The sequence below is a fragment of the Pseudochaenichthys georgianus genome, chromosome 14, assembly GCF_902827115.2.
Source record: "Pseudochaenichthys georgianus chromosome 14, fPseGeo1.2, whole genome shotgun sequence".
In the NCBI taxonomy this organism is placed as follows: Eukaryota; Metazoa; Chordata; class Actinopteri; order Perciformes; family Channichthyidae; genus Pseudochaenichthys; species Pseudochaenichthys georgianus.
Genome location: NC_047516.1, coordinates 4,018,969 through 4,034,761, shown reverse-complemented (window position 1 = coordinate 4,034,761; position 15,793 = coordinate 4,018,969). Strand labels below are relative to the sequence as shown.

The window sequence follows — 15,793 nt, the reverse complement described above, 5'->3', positions numbered from 1 at the left end:
TAAAGTAGAGACACTACATACTGATATACACCTGAACATCAGCAGGAGAGGACTCTTTAAAGTAGAGACACTACATACTGATATACACCTGAACATCAGCAGGAGGGACTCTTTAAAGTAGAGACACTACATACTGATATACACCTGAACATCAGCAGGAGAGGACTCTTTAAAGTAGAGACACTACATACTGATATACACCTGAACATCAGCAGGAGAGGACTCTTTAAAGTAGAGACACTACATACTGATATGCACCTGAACATCAGCAGGAGAGGACTCTTTAAAGTAGAGACACTACATACTGATATACACCTGAACATCAGCAGGAGAGGACTCTTTAAAGTAGAGACACTACATACTGATATACACCTGAACACCAGCAGGAGAGGACTCTTTAAAGTAGAGACACTACATACTGATATGCACCTGAACATCAGCAGGAGAGGACTCTTTAAAGTAGAGACACTACATACTGATATAACACCTGAACATCAGCAGGAGAGGACTCTTTAAAGTAGAGACACTACATACTGATATACACCTGAACATCAGCAGGAGAGGACTCTTTAAAGTAGAGACACTACATACTGATATACACCTGAGCATCAGCAGGAGAGGACTCTTTAAAGTAGAGACACTACACACTGATATACACCTGAACATCAGCAGGAGAGGACTCTTTAAAGTAGAGACACTACATACTGATATACACCTGAACATCAGCAGGAGAGGACTCTTTAAAGTAGAGACACTACATACTGATATACACCTGAACATCAGCAGAATAGGGCGCGTTTAACAATCCATTAAATACCGTCAGTATTGTGTTCACAGCTCGTTTCTGCTGCCCCCCAGTGGACAAAAGTGAATGCATGTAAGAGGTTGTTTTACTCGTGTTTAATGAAGCAATGTCCTCCACATCCGTGATAATGTATTCTTCCTCCTCCTACACGCTTTCCTGCAGCTCCTCGGGGCTCCTAACTATGGCAGCGCTCTGCTCAGTAACTTTGATGTGTGTTCCCGTGACATGCATAGTTATATGGTCTTGTATTATTGCTTGCTTCAACAAAAAAGAAAAATCAATATTTCTTCCAGTAAGGCTAGTAATTGGCTTTCTTGAATTATCCTCACTCGTTTGTTTTCCTAAAAGGATGTGAGGCTCACATAGCAGCAGGAACATTAGGGGAGATAATGACCCTAACTCAAGGGGCCACCAATGGATGGGATACAGTAGATATGTTTGTATTGCATATTACATAATTGCTGCAGTGACAATGCACAAAAGAAAATATTCTGCTGGAGCCAGAAGCACTTATTTTAAAGCCTTGTAGCATTTACTGACATCATAACCATCAATAATGCAAGAACCGCATAATGCGAGTTGGCCAACAATGTAATACAATTAGACTAATCTGTAGTGTCCTTCAAAGCGCATTGTGTAAGTGTGAGTGTTTAAGGAAGCCCTGCACGTCCACGACTCTCTTTTCACTTGGCTGGATCAGCAATGCCAAGTAACACACACTAAAATGGCTGTGGGAGTTTGGTGACGAGTGTGCCAGCAATGAAGAAACGCAACCTGACAGAGGTGGACTCCTGCGGGAATATGTTGCGCCTTCAAAAGACTCTGAGACGCTCTGGTGTGTGTCCTTTCTAGTGTGTGTCTTCTCTACTGTGTCTTCTCTAGTGTGTGTCTTCTCTAGTGTGTGTCCTTTCTAGTGTGTGTCTTCTCTAGTGTGTGTCTTCTCTAGTGTGTGTCCTTTCTAGTGTGTGTCTTCTCTAGTGTGTGTCTTCTCTAGTGTGTGTCCTTTCTAGTGTGTGTCTTCTCTAGTGTGTGTCCTCTCTTATGTGTCCTTTCTAGTGTGTGTCCTTTCTAGTGTGTGTCCTATCTAGTGTGTGTCTTCTCTAGTGTGTGTCTTCTCTAGTGTGTGTCTTCTCTTCTCTAGTGTGTGTCTTCTCTTCTCTAGTGTGTGTCTTCTCTAGTGTGTTTCTTCTCTAGTGTGTGTCTTCTCTAGTGTGTGTCTTCTCTACTGTGTGTCTTCTCTACTGTGTGTCTTCTCTAGTGTGTGTCTTCTCTAGTGTGTGTCTTCTCTAGTGTGTGTCCTCTCTAGTGTGTGTCCTCTCTTATGTGTGTCTTCTCTAGTGTGTGTCTTCTCTAGTGTGTGTCTTCTCTAGTGTGTGTCTTCTCTAGTGTGTGTCTTCTCTAGTGTGTGTCTTCTCTAGTGATTGTCTTCTCTAGTGTGTGTCCTCTCTACTGTGTCTTCTCTAGTGTGTGTCTTCTCTAGTGTGTGTCCTTTCTAGTGTGTGTCCTTTCTAGTGTGTGTCTTCTCTAGTGTGTGTCCTCTCTAGTGTGTGTCTTCTCTAGTGTGTGTCCTCTCTACTGTGTCTTCTCTAGTGTGCGTCTTCTCTAGTGTGTGTCTTCTCTAGTGTGTGTCCTCTCTAGTGTGTGTCTTCTCTAGTGTGTGTCCTCTCTAGTGTGTGTCCTCTCTACTGTGTCTTCTCTAGTGTGAGTCTTCTCTAGTGTGTGTCTTCTCTAGTGTGTGTCCTCTCTAGTGAGTGTCTTCTCTACTGTGCGTCTTCTCTAGTGTGTGTCTTCTCTAGTGTGTGTCTTCTCTAGTGTGTGTCTTCTCTACTGTGTGTCTTCTCTAGTGTGTGTCTTCTCTAGTGTGTGTCTTCTCTAGTGAGTGTCTTCTCTACTGTGTGTCTTCTCTAGTGTGTGTCTTCTCTACTGTGCGTCTTCTCTACTGTGCGTCTTCTCTAGTGTGTGTCTTCTCTAGTGTGTGTCCTTTTAGTGTGTGTCTTCTCTAGTGTGTGTCTTCTCTAGTGTGTGTCTTCTCTGAGGCTGAGTTCCGCTGTGTCTCGCTGTCTTGCTGACCCCACACCAGTGAGCCAGCTCACAGTATCCCGCTCCTCGCAGCAGCGAGCATCGCAACGTCCCGCCAAGTGTGTGTGTGTGTGTGTGTGTGAGGAAGTCCGTGGATCGGCTCTGCAGGCGTTACGTCACTATACCCGAAATACATCACGATACCCAAGAAGAAACAATGGAAGAAGAGAAATCTCCAACGAGGCGTTCAGGTCTTCTCTGTGCTCGAGTTTTACTCGCTACCGGGTGCACTTAGAGGGTCTGTGACTCTGCAGACCGTTTACATGCTTACAACGCTACATAACACACAGGGGGAAAAGCATGACATGGGACCTTTACCAGAACTTTGTCTGTTAAATGTTCTGTATCCACAACTGGGCGATAATGACCTGCAGCTGCTGACAGAAATATGAGGATTATACCGTATCTAAGCTGCACTGATCATAAATATCCATGTACAGTATCAAATATGTATAATGTGAAAGGGCTTTCTTGTTGTGACGAACACCCGAAGAATGATCCTTTATCTTAGGATCGCTTCAACTCTACGAAGTGTTTTAGTTTCAACAAAAACAAAATATTAACACTGCTTTGAAACATGATTTCACTATAATGTAACTCTTTAAAGCAAGTAAACAAACCTACAAGTAAAAGTTATTATAGTTATATCTATGTTTCTCATGTGGGTAGATTGAGGACCTTATAAAAAATGGACGTAGTCACTGTGACGTCTCCAATTGGTGTGTGCTCAACTTTCTCGAACCAAAAGCATCCCCGTTTTATTCGTCCTTGTCACTGTAAATGTGATCTCAATTTAAGAAATGAACATCCTTCTGAATTGAATAAGACTTTAAACTATAGATGGAGACTATAAACTCTTCCGAAAAATGTTTACTGAGGTTATAATTCGTGTGAGAAGTAGGGTCTTTTCCCTTTTAGTTCCGATAGTTCCTGGAATTTTGCGTTCACACCAAAAAGAGAACTTAGTTCAAGAGAACTTTTCCCCCCTTTTCAGTCCCTGCTAGAGAGCAGGTACTTTCCTGGGGAGAAAAAAGTTCCAATTTCTGATTGGCTGCGCGAATTGCAAACCACGCCGAGTAAAACTCCGCAAAGTTTTGTGAAGCCGCCATTTTATTTGCTGGCATTAGCATTATTAGCATTAGCCCCGCGCACCAACGCAGAGAGACTAACTTATGGCAACACAAAATAAAACATGGGAGCGGTGGAGATGAGGAGGTGTCGGCGTTCTGGCGATTTACTCGGAAGGCCCCAACTCCGGGGACTTCCGGCAGAGGACTTCGGGTGGCAGTATACGCCGTGAAGTTGTTTGCGGCCTGCCAGTAAACCAAAAGCAGAAGAAGAAGAAGTGACGTCAGCGGCTTCATTTGCCTAATCTTCCCTCAGGGACTTATTCCGGTGTTAACTCGATCGGCTCTTTAGTTCCATGGGGGTACTAAGTGCTGGGAACTAAGTACGGCAAAGTACTTGGTGTGAAAGCGGCTCTTGACCTTTCAGATGCAGAGACAACGCTTGGGTAAACAATTCACCAGGACACTAATGGCAGGGAGTTACCATTACATTTCTAGTATGACTACATACGGCAATTTTGAATCAAGTCTCAATAAAAAAGTTTTAAATTATTGTATGGAATTTTCTAACATTGATATGATAGGTTCAATAAGAAACTCCTGAAGTAACTAATGATGTTTTAGTATTATTTTTTTACTTAGTTTTAATTCATCCTATCATTAAGGCCTACATTATAGCCCAGGATGTTTCAATATGTTTTTCTAATATGACTTTAGTATTATATTATAAGGCTGTTAAGGGCCCTTAGAGGTGCTATTAATAAGTAATCCCACATGAACAGTGGAAGCAGAATATTCATTATAAGCTTCTGGCGTTGTGAAACTAGAAGCCTAATATTGCTTAATATGTTCCTACATTTAATTGCTTACTATTATTCTTTTACAGAACATTTTATTATGTTTTGTTTTAATGCAAAGCTTGAACACAGAACGCATTTCCCTTGTGTTTTTAAGTTATAAAGGAAAGTCTTTTTCTCCCTGCTTCCTCCTTAATATCCGTGCTGGAAATATAAATTGTATTTAACCCCTGGTGTAAGATTCATACAGAATTAGTGACCCTATTAGGAACATAAATTACTTTTAATTTGGCTTTTACATTCAACCTCCACACATGCAAAACAAATGCTTATTTGCCATCCAAGCACCTCTTTTCACCCTCTGTCTGAAACCAGAGCCCAGTCTGCTCTGATTGGTTAGCTGGCTGACTCTGTTGTGATAGGTCAACCACTTAAGAGATGTCCCGCCCCTTAGCCTATCACATACAATGTGTTGGAGCGCTAGCCAATAGAAGCGCGAGTGCGAATTATATTGGAACATCAGAAAGGATGTATCTTTCTGTAAACTTATATAACATAATATGACTGTGTGAATTGCTGCGTTAACCTCATTCCCAATAGAGGAAAAGCATAAAAACAACAACAACAAAAGACAGAAAGCCGACAACAAAGGCTGATACTTTTAAAAGAACAATCTAAAGGAAATAAAACAACAAAGCGGGGCCTGATTGCTCCGCAGGGCGCTGTTATAACTGCAACATTGGCAGTATCCAGATGAAACATTACACAATGAAATAGCGTGATACAATATAGCTGAAGATATGTGGATTAAAATCAATACATGGCCTGTGGGCTCCAAGTATCCGTCCATTATCAAATTAATAACATGTTGTACTTCAGTGCGTCATGTCTGCGAGGATCCTTTCTCTCTGGCAGTAAGTGCTGAGGCAGATTGTAAAATCAATGCAGCGCTGTCTGCGTACCTCTCTTTCTTCAGCAGCTCCTGGCTGATATTGACCAGCTGCCCAGATGCATCATGGGACTTCTTGGTCATGGACTCCAGCTCCGACTCCACGCGCACATTCTCCCTCGCCAGAGCCTCGGCTTTCTTCTCTCCGGAGCGCACCTTCCCTCCAGAGCTGAAGGATGGGAAATAAGAAGGAGGAGAACATTTGAATTTAAAGGTCTCCTATCATGCTATTTTTAGGCATATATTTTGGCTCTCAGATATATACAAATATATCAAAATATATATATGATGTGTTTCGCTCAAAATACCAAACGGATCATGCATTTTAGACGGAGCTGATCCAGATTTGCAAGATTACGTCATATCGGACGCAAATCTGGATCAGCTCCGTTGTTCCCCGTTTTTAGAGATTTCGGTACGGAGGAAAAGAGAGAGGCTTTTATTTGCTGACGCTGCTTGAGTTCCCGACACACCGGGGACACATGTTTATGTATAAAAGTGCATTTTGCATGATAGGTACCCTTTAATATAAATTGTCAGTTCAGTATATTCAGCATTATTTATGATAATGTTATTTAGAAATTAACTTAAACACCTTGTATAAATTGTTAAAACAATATTATGTCATATTTAATGACATAATGTTATATTACATGATATTAGATTAGATGAGATAAGATTGACTTTATTAAAGCCAAATTAGGAACAAAATGTATAACAGCAACAATGCATGTGAAGTCATCTTTCTGTGCAAAAATATATGTTACCTAAAGTAATAAGGCTTCAGGTAGTATGATCTCCCTTTAGGCGCGTTCACACCGCAGTACTTTTCCCACTTTAGAAAAAAACTCCCAAAAAGTTTTGTGAAGCCGCCATTTTATTATCCTCACATTAGCATTATTAGCATTAGCATAGCGCACAAACGGAGAGAGACTAACCTATGGCAACACAAAAGAAAACATGGGAGCGGTGGAGATGAGGAGGTGTCGGCGTTCTGGAGATTTACTCGGAAGGCTTCAGGAGAAGCTGCTGGGAGTCCCAGCAGCTTCTACTGAAGCCTTCCCCAACTCCGGGGACGTCCGGCCGGGGACTTGGGCGGCAGTATACGCCGTGAAGTGGTTTGCGGCCTGCCAGTAAACCCAAAGCAGAAGAAGAAGAAGTGACGTCAGCGGCTTCATTTGCCTAATCCTCCCTCAGGGACTTATTCCGGTGTGAACGCGATCTGTACTTAGTTCATGAGAACTAACTAATTTCTGATGAACCTTTGTGGGAAAAGTACTGCGGTGTGAAAGCGCCGACAATTACGACTGTATTTGTGTTATTTCTTTTTTTAATATTGTGCTGGTATTCCTCCACTTCTATTCCTTCAAACACAAAGATAAAAAGACCGACTTCAATGTACACTTTGTGGCCCATAACTGAATAATCCTCCGCTCTGTGTCTCTTTCTTGCTGTTAAAATATTCACTGTCTGTTCTTCAAAGTGTGTCAATGTGATTATCCGAGCTACACGAAGTAGTGTTTTGGGTCCCTTTGAAGTGATGGGAGTTTTCAAAGACCGCCTTTGACAGATTTCTCAGCGCTGATCAAAGAATGAAACCGTGAAGATGAACACAAAATGAAGTCAAGCCTGCAGTCAATAACACACAGGGCACAGCACAGAGAACTACAATGACGGGACACTTAAAATGCTCTTTATGACTCAGTTAACGAGTTTACAAAATGAGAAATATGTCAGATTTCCTCCAAAACAAAAGCCAATTTGACTGACGGAGATGATTCAAGCAATAGCGTCATTTATGGCAAAACACTGCCATTCCCCTGCAGGCATTGAAGGATTACTGAACGGAACAAAACAAGACATGTACCAACCATGAAGAGATGCTAAATGACACAAAAAGAAACATCAAAAGGCTACAAACAAAACACAGCTGGAAATAGACTCACAAAAGGACATAAAAACAACTTCAAAGACACCCACAAAGACGACCAAAAGAGAAAAACAAGCACACACAAAAGGAGAAAAACACTCTAAACGAACACAGACACACAACCCAACCACAGAGATAGAATAGAATCAGAGGGAAACCCTCTTTAATGGTCACACATGCAGAGCACACAGCACACAGTGACATGTGTCCTCTGCTTTTAACCCATCCTAGTACCAGGAGTCTAGAACTAGGAGTCTAGTACCAGGAGTCTAGTACCAGGAGTCTAGTACCAGGAGTCTAGTACCAGGAGTCTGGTACTAGGAGTCTAGTACCAGGAGTCTAGTACCAGGAGTCTAGAACTAGGAGTCTGGTACTAGGAGTCTGGTACCAGGAGTCTAGAACTAGGAGTCTAGTACCAGGAGTCTAGTACCAGGAGTCTGGTACTAGGAGTCTAGCACCAGGAGTCTAGTACCAGGAGTCTAGTACCAGGAGTCTGGTACTAGGAGTCTAGCACCAGGAGTCTAGTACCAGGAGTCTAGAACTAGGAGTCCAGGAGTCTAGCACCAGGAGTCCGGTACTAGACTCCTGGTACCAGACTCCTGAGTCTAGTACCAGGAGTCTAGTACCAGGAGTCTAGTACCAGACTCCTGAGTCTAGCACCAGGAGTCTAGCACCAGGAGTCTAGTACCAGACTCCTGAGTCTAGCACCAGGAGTCCGGTACTAGACTCCAGAGTCTAGTACCAGGAGTCTAGTACCAGGAGTCTAGCACCAGGAGTCTAGCACCAGGAGTCTAGCACCAGGAGTCTAGGAGTAGTGGGCAGCTATTGGACAGCGCCCGGGGAGCAATGGGAGTGAGCGGGTAGGGGGGTGTCCGGTGCCTTGCCTCAAGGGCACCACGGCAGGGCAGGAGGTGAACTGGGACCTCTCCAAGTAGCAGTCCACACTCCATATTTAGGTCTGGTCGAGGAAATGAACCGGCGACCCTACAGCTCACAGTCCGAGCCCCTACGGACTGAGCCACTGCCGGACAACCAACTATAAAACTATCACTATAAAAAGAGGCTGAAAAACTCCAAGATCAGTGTGTCCTGCTCCTAAGTAAGAGACATGGTGGGGACCATGCCAACACGCAACACCAAACTATCTTTTCCTGTTTTTAAAATCAATGCTATTGTGTGTGAAAATAAAGGAGCTCTCTATAGAGGTTACAGTATTGACAGATTTCTTTCTTTCTTCTTTGGAAAATGACATTTACCTCCGATCTGGGATTTGAGGCCTTCCACCTGGGAAGTGAGGGTCGTCACCTCTTTCTCCCTCTTCATCAACTTCTCCATCGTTTCTGAAGATAAACAAAACAACAGTCAGTGTGTTTTGAGGATGCAATGTTCAAGAAACCACAATTAGTGACTGACACAAGCTCTAAGGCAAATCAACGAGGCTTTAAGTTACTTATTAGCCGCTTTCACACCAAGTACTTTGCCGTACTCAGTTCCCAGAACTTAGTTCATGAGAACTCTTTAGTTCTCATGAACTAAGTACAGATCGCGTTCACACCGGAATAAGTCCCTGAGGGAGGATTAGTCAAATGAAGCCGCTGACGTCACTTCTTCTTCTTCTGCTTTGGGTTTACTGGCAGGCCGCAAACAACTTCACGGCGTATACTGCCACCCGGAGTCCCCGGCCGGAAGTCCCCGGATTTGGGGACTGGCTTACGAGTAAATCGCCAGAACGCCGACACCTCCTCATCTCCACCGCTCCCATGTTTTATTTTGTGTTGCCATAAATAATTAGACTCTCTCCGTTGGTGCGCTGGGCTGATGCTAATAATGCTAATGCTAATAATGCTAATGCCAGCAAATAAAATGGCGGCTTCACAAAACTTTTCCGAATTTTACGAGGCGTGGTTTGCAATCCGCCCAGCCAATCAGAAATAGGAACCTTGAACTAAGTTCTAATTCCGGATTTTTTTGGTGTGAACGCAACATTTTCAAGAACTATCGGAACTAAAGTGAGAAAAGTACTCCGGTGTGAACGCGCCTATAGTCTCCAAAGTTACATTAGGATTTCTGAAAATCTTATAATACTGAATACTTGGTGGACAGATCTCCTTTATGCCAAGGGAGCCAGATTTTGTTATGGCGATTTCAGCCAGTATGAACTCTTGTTATCTTTATTTTAAATGCTAGAATTGATGGTGAGAAAATAAAGTAAGTGGCAGAAATAAGAATTGCTCAGTATTTGTATAAACTAATAGAACATGTATTCTTAACAGTAAAGGGGTTTCATTATAACTTCAATAACTGTTTTAAATATTTGTTTCTATAACTCGAGAAATGATTGGCACGGAGCAGAATATACATTAATATTTGTAAAATACAAACTAAAGCATATGCATATGTTTTGATGATAATAAATGGACGTTGATACCTTCGACATTCTGTTTTAGCTTCATCTTTTCTTCTGTAATGTCGTTGTCCTCTATCACCTGAAAAAGGATTAAGTATTAAAGCTTAAACCAAAGCAGTGACAGCATGTCAACACTTAGTTATCTCATCAATCAATCAAAGTGTACAGCTTCATATCACAAGTTTTACATTAGCCTCAGTGGGCTTTACAGTTTATACAGAATATGAATATGATTACGACGACCTCTGTCCTTACATCTTCACAACGGACAAGGAAAAACTTGAGAAAAAGAAACCCCAAAGTTAATGCGGGAAAAACTGAAGAAACCTCTGGGAGAGCAAGAGAGGAGGATCTCTCTTCCAGTACGGACACATGTAGAAAAATAATACATTCACAACACAGATAGTCCAAAGAAATCTCCTCTCATCTCCTGTGAGACTCACGTTAGCATCGTTGGAGGTGTAGCGGTCGGCCTGCGTTGCCTGCAGCTGATTGGCCGTCACCCTCAGCTGCTCCTCCAGCTTCTGGATCTCCTGCTGGCTCTCGGCCTGGGCGTTCTGCAGCGCCTGGTAGTCGCTGATCTTCTTCTCCGACAGCTCCAGCCTCTCTCTCAGCTCCTCTGAGTTCCTGTCCTTCTCCATGTGGATCTTCTCCACCTCGGCCAGCCGTCGCTCCGCCCTCTGCAGCTTCTCTCCGGCCTCCTCCAGGGCCTTCCTGCTGCTCCTGGCCTCCGCCTCGCTCCTCCAGCTCTGGCTCCCCTTGTCCAGCTGCTCTTTGGCCTCCGCCAGGCGGGTGCAGAAGTCTTCGCGCTCCTTGGTGAGGATGGCTGCTTCGATCTTGTGTTGGCCTTCAGGTTCTCCACCTCCAGCTGGTGCTCCGTCTTCAGGCTCTCCAGAGAGGCCTGCTCGGGGCCTCCTGCCGCGGGGTGATCCCCGGACAGAGAGGCCTTCAGGTCCTCCAGGGAGCGCTGGTGCTGGACCATCAAGGAGTCAAATTTATCCTGCAGAGGGAAGGAAGGGGAAATATTAGATACGGAGCTCCTCAAGATCTCACAGAGCTGACCCCAGATCAGATGCACGCTGAAGGCTCTTTGAGCAGGTTTTCTCTCAGTGATCGTGATGTCATGTTTGTTGTTTTTCATGTATTGTGTATTGATATTTGTCTGTTGATGTTACACATGGAGCAGCTGTGATGCAAGTCACATTTCAGACTTGATCTGACCATTAAAGTATTATCGTATCGTATTGTCTTCAAATTATATTTTGGAGGCTTTTTTTGGTGTTAAAAATGTTTAAATTCGTTTTTGATTTCATATCACTGAAACAAATGGTGTGATTTCTCCCTCTCCCTCGCTGCAACAACGTATGAGACGTACGTTAATAGAGCATGGTAACGAAAGATCTTCAGGTTCCCAGCTTTCCATTTGTCTAATGTGTTTTATTATTTATTTAACCCTGAAAATCCCATCTTTCTATATGTTTTATTTGTTTGTAGTTATTGTTTAATTTAATTAATTAATTTAATTGTTTTATTATTGTATTCCTATTGTGTTATCCGATATTGTAGTTGTTCCCTGTACAGCACTTTGGTCAACTGAGGTTGTTTAAAATGTGATGGTCACACAATCAATGCAATTATTAGCAGTAGTTAGTAGTTAGTAGTGCACAAAATAAAACGTAGTGGCAGTTACGTAATTGCACGTTATCATAGCATTATTAATAATACTAATAATAATAATATTGCACATAGTTAGATATAGCAGCGAGTGTATTGTAATGCTGGTAGTTATATTGATATGTATGTTGCACATAGTGTTGGTGTGCGATGGCCACTGGGAGGAAAGACCTCCTGTGGCGCCGTGTGGTGGTCTTCGGTGATATCATATAAATAAAGATTGAGATTGTCTTCTTCAGCATAACATCCATTCCCACAGCTCTCTGATCAGTTTGCGTTGAACAGGTGTCCAACGTGTGAGACTTACTGTGACAGAGCACGGTAATGAAAGCTGATCTTCAGGTTTCCCAGCTCTCTATGCGTCTCATATTTTTGCCTTTAACTTTTTTCCTGAATATCCCTCGTCCTCTCCAGAATAAAACCCTATCCTGACTGACTGATTGGTTCCCACAGCTCTCTGATCAGTGTGCGTTGGACAGATACCTTCCAGGTGTCCATCATCTGCACGTTCTCCCTGTTGGCGTCCTGGACCTTCAGCTTCACCTCGCTCAGCTCCCGGCTCTTGTTCTCCAGCTCGGCTCTCAGCTCGGCGACCTCCTGCCGCCCTCCTCTAGCTCCGCCTCGTGCTTCTCCCTCAGCTCGCTGCTCTCCTTGTTGTGCTCGCGGCCCGCAGAGGCCAGCTGGACTCGCAGGACGAGGGTCTCGGGCTCGGACCCCGGGGCCTCGCCGCCGTCCTCCTCCTCGGACCCTCGGAGCTTCACCTGCAGGTTCGCCATCTCCGCCCTCCGGAGGCTCAGCTCCTCCTCCAGCTGCACGATGCGACTCTGCTCCTCAACCGTGGTTTGCTGACGAGAAAAAAACAACATGGTCACCGTCGCTGAAATTAAATCTGATGGTTGCTTCGAAAGAACGACTAAGAAACACCCTGAAGCTGAGCCACGTCATTCCAAAGAACAGAGGTGGGAAGTAACCGAGTACATTTGCTCAAGTACTGGACTTAAATACAATTTTGAGGTACTTTACGTGACTAACGTCTATTTTCTTTATCAGCTATACTTTTATGCCCTCCAGCTTCTACTAATTGAGTTTGAATGTTTTTTTTCATCAATTGTCTGTATTAATATCGTATTAGTAGAATAATAAAAGTCAATTTATGCTATTTATACTTCTAAAAGGGAGATAATTTAATTTTACTCCACTACATTTATTAACAGCTTTAGTTAACAAAAGTCAAACTTTTTTTAACTTTTTAAGTCAAAAAAAGAGTCAAATTGCTTAAAATTTGACAGAAAGTCCATCAGAGCTTTGCTTGTCTGCAACAGTCAAATGCTACTTGATGCAGTAGCAGGAGGCTGTGGCTCAGTGGATAGTGTGCTGGACTTCGAATCAGGGGTAGCAAGTTCGAGTCCCACTGCAGTCAGCATGTCGTTGTGTCCTTGCGACACTTCACCCCAAATTGCTCCGATTTCCCACAGTACTGAGTATGTAGGTTGCTTTGGATAAAAGTGACATATAATGTAATATATGTACACATTAAGTCATTTTTCCTGTACTTTTACTTAGATAATACTTTTGTACTTTTACTTGAGTAAGATTAACAATGCAGGACTTGTAATTAAGTATTTTGACAATAATGTATTAGTACTTTTACTCAAGTATAGCATCAGAATACTTCTTCCACCTCTGCTAAAGAACAAGTGACTCAGCAATAAGGAAGTGAAAGGGAAACCGAAGATCTTTGTAAAGACTGGAAACCGTTAAAAGCATACGAGACATTCAGCGCGTGGACAGTGACAAAGTGAAACGTTAAAACTCCCTGCTGGACGACTTCTTAGACAAAAGATGATACAAAGAATGACTCGGTATTTATTCATGTCCTACTTCGAGCATGAGGTTTTAATATTAATGGGACATCCTTTCTGTTTCAGTATGGATTAAAGAAGTAAGATTTAACGATAACGATTTTAGGCGGCCGAGATACAGATTGTTCCGGACAGGCTGGCAGAAACAATCTGTATCTGCAGAGAGTATTAGAGCTGACAGCGGTTTAATAAAAGACGATTATACCCACTGACACTTCACGTGATCTATCGTTCACTCTGACTATACGGCAAGGATCTAAAAGTGCGTTACAGATCAAACACATTTAGGCACTTCGAGTACCAAAAGAACCCGGTCCCTACGTTTGGGAAGATTAAGGGGAACATAGTTTAGACTAAATAGAACACATTTCTGACGAGAACCCCCCTAGTGTCACATACTACGTCCCATTGATGGGCTTTAATGGTAAAATAACTCTTATTTATAACTTAATTAATTAGGATAACTTTTTGGTTTAAATTAGTTTGAACATTCTTTGAATTGAAGAATAAGAACATTAACTCAATATAATTGAATCAGCTAAATTAACTGAGCAGATCATGATCATATTTCTATATGTCACTTTGGGTTTACTGTGAAGCTTCGGGTTAAAGTCCCGATCGGTGTCACAGCGATGTTTGTTTCATATCAATTTGATCAAGAAAAGTTTCCACAACAGGTTCAATGTAATAAAGGACATGTTATGGAAGCATTTTCATTCTTAAAATGGCTTGAATTTCACCTTTAGCAACAAACAAAAAAAGCCTGGCACATGGACATCTTGGATATGTTGTCATGGGAACACTAAATCACATGACCTGGCCCATGACCCACCAGACTGTTCAGTGTGTGTCGCTTAGGGACTTCATGAGATAAAAACAAGGCTAAAGCTGTTTAAGGAACCTTCCAGAACATTTAAAGTGCACGTGACACCCGCCGGCGATCTTTGGGCGACATTTTTCAGCCACTCGTAGTCCTTTGGAGTAATTGAACACCTGATGAATGTTCATTTAATATTCAGCACCTTGAGGAGGTTAGGTTTGTCAGTTAGTAAGTGGGATTAGCAAAAATACATTGGACTGATTTCTTGATACTCGGTAAAAAGGTGGAATTCAAAACGCACATTTTAAACTATTTAAATTGTAAATGAATTGATTCAGAATGGAAACAATTCACCAGCTGAAGAGGATCATAGAGTCATCCAGAAGGGATGATTCTGATCCCGTAAATCAGGGGTCTCAAACTCAAGGCCCGGGGGCCATATCCGGCCCGCGACTTCATTTTCTGTGGCCCCGCAAGAGCTAGCAAAGAATATAATACGTTTATTATACGGTTACATGCAACTTTACAGAAGCAGATTTGCCCATAAACTACATGTCCCACAATGCATCTCGTTTTGTGACATGCACACTGAAGAGACTAGCAATTATTTGCCCTGGACTTCTACTTTCAGAGTAGTTAGTTAATACTAGTTATCCTATCCGATAATAATCCAATTCAGAGGCAATAATGTAATATAATACATTATTTGATATATATTATTTATATAGTTACAACCGGCCCTTTGAGTGTAACCTATATGCGAATGTGGCCCGCAATGAAATTGAGTTTGACACCCCTGCCCTAAATGTTCAATTCAGATTAAAAGTGCTGACATTTGCTTTTTTTTTTATTCGGTACCTCGAAGGAGCGTAGCAGTGTGTGTTTGTCTTTACATTGAACTCGAAACATTAACAACTTAAATGCAGTTATTAAATGCAATCTGATTGACCTGTCGTATAATACAGACCTACTGTATATCATTGTGCCAAGTTCGTTTAGTAAATAAATTAAGTTAATTAGTCAGTTAATTTGAAAGTAAATCATTTTGAAGAACGTCGAGTTATGGACATTTTAACACAGTTTCATTTTATCTGATAAATATTTACATTTCTGTGAATAACCTGGCCAGGAGGAGGAGAGGAGTAGGCAATAATAATGATTACTATTGACCAAACAGTACATGTGTGTATCGTGGCGGCAGCTCGTCATTCAGTGTGTCCGTTTCATCCGAAGACATACCACTCAGGAGCATCAGAGTCACCGTGTCACTGTCCAAGATGAGAGCGCACAGCAGGCGAGAGGAGAGCCATTCTCTGATCGGACGCAAGCAGCCAAGCAAAGACAAGGAAACACAATGAAGCCAACAGCACACTGACACCCAAGTAACATAAAAGGAGGTGAGA

At 42.5% G+C, this 15,793-nt stretch overlaps 3 protein-coding genes across 3 annotated transcripts in view; all 3 read right to left on the bottom strand.

Annotated features, from left to right (window-relative positions):
* The window catches only part of LOC117458575 (CAP-Gly domain-containing linker protein 2-like), a 19,882-nt gene extending 7,673 nt beyond the window's left edge, over nt 1-12,209 (bottom strand). Inside the window, exons 1-7 of the mRNA XM_034099150.2 lie at nt 12,192-12,209; nt 10,897-11,034; nt 10,478-10,846; nt 10,056-10,113; nt 8,884-8,967; nt 7,565-7,580; nt 5,711-5,866 (exon numbers count right to left, since the gene is read on the bottom strand). Coding sequence (XP_033955041.2) covers nt 5,711-5,866; nt 7,565-7,580; nt 8,884-8,967; nt 10,056-10,113; nt 10,478-10,846; nt 10,897-11,034; nt 12,192-12,209 — 839 coding nt within the window. The remainder of the gene's footprint in view (nt 1-5,710; nt 5,867-7,564; nt 7,581-8,883; nt 8,968-10,055; nt 10,114-10,477; nt 10,847-10,896; nt 11,035-12,191) is intronic.
* On the bottom strand, nt 10,948-12,804 carry LOC139435086 (CAP-Gly domain-containing linker protein 2-like). Its single transcript, XM_071205448.1, has 2 exons — nt 12,192-12,804; nt 10,948-11,034 (listed from the first exon to the last, which is right to left on the bottom strand). Exon 1 carries the CDS (start codon nt 12,572-12,574, stop codon nt 12,290-12,292), a length of 285 nt encoding a protein of 94 aa, XP_071061549.1. The 5' UTR covers nt 12,575-12,804; the 3' UTR covers nt 10,948-11,034; nt 12,192-12,289.
* A 2,748-nt stretch (nt 12,805-15,552) lies between these two features.
* LOC117458573 (CAP-Gly domain-containing linker protein 2-like) overlaps nt 15,553-15,793 on the bottom strand; it is a 50,201-nt gene continuing 49,960 nt past the window's right edge. Inside the window, exon 16 of the mRNA XM_034099149.2 lies at nt 15,553-15,703. Within this exon, the coding sequence (XP_033955040.2) occupies nt 15,553-15,703 (151 nt within the window). The remainder of the gene's footprint in view (nt 15,704-15,793) is intronic.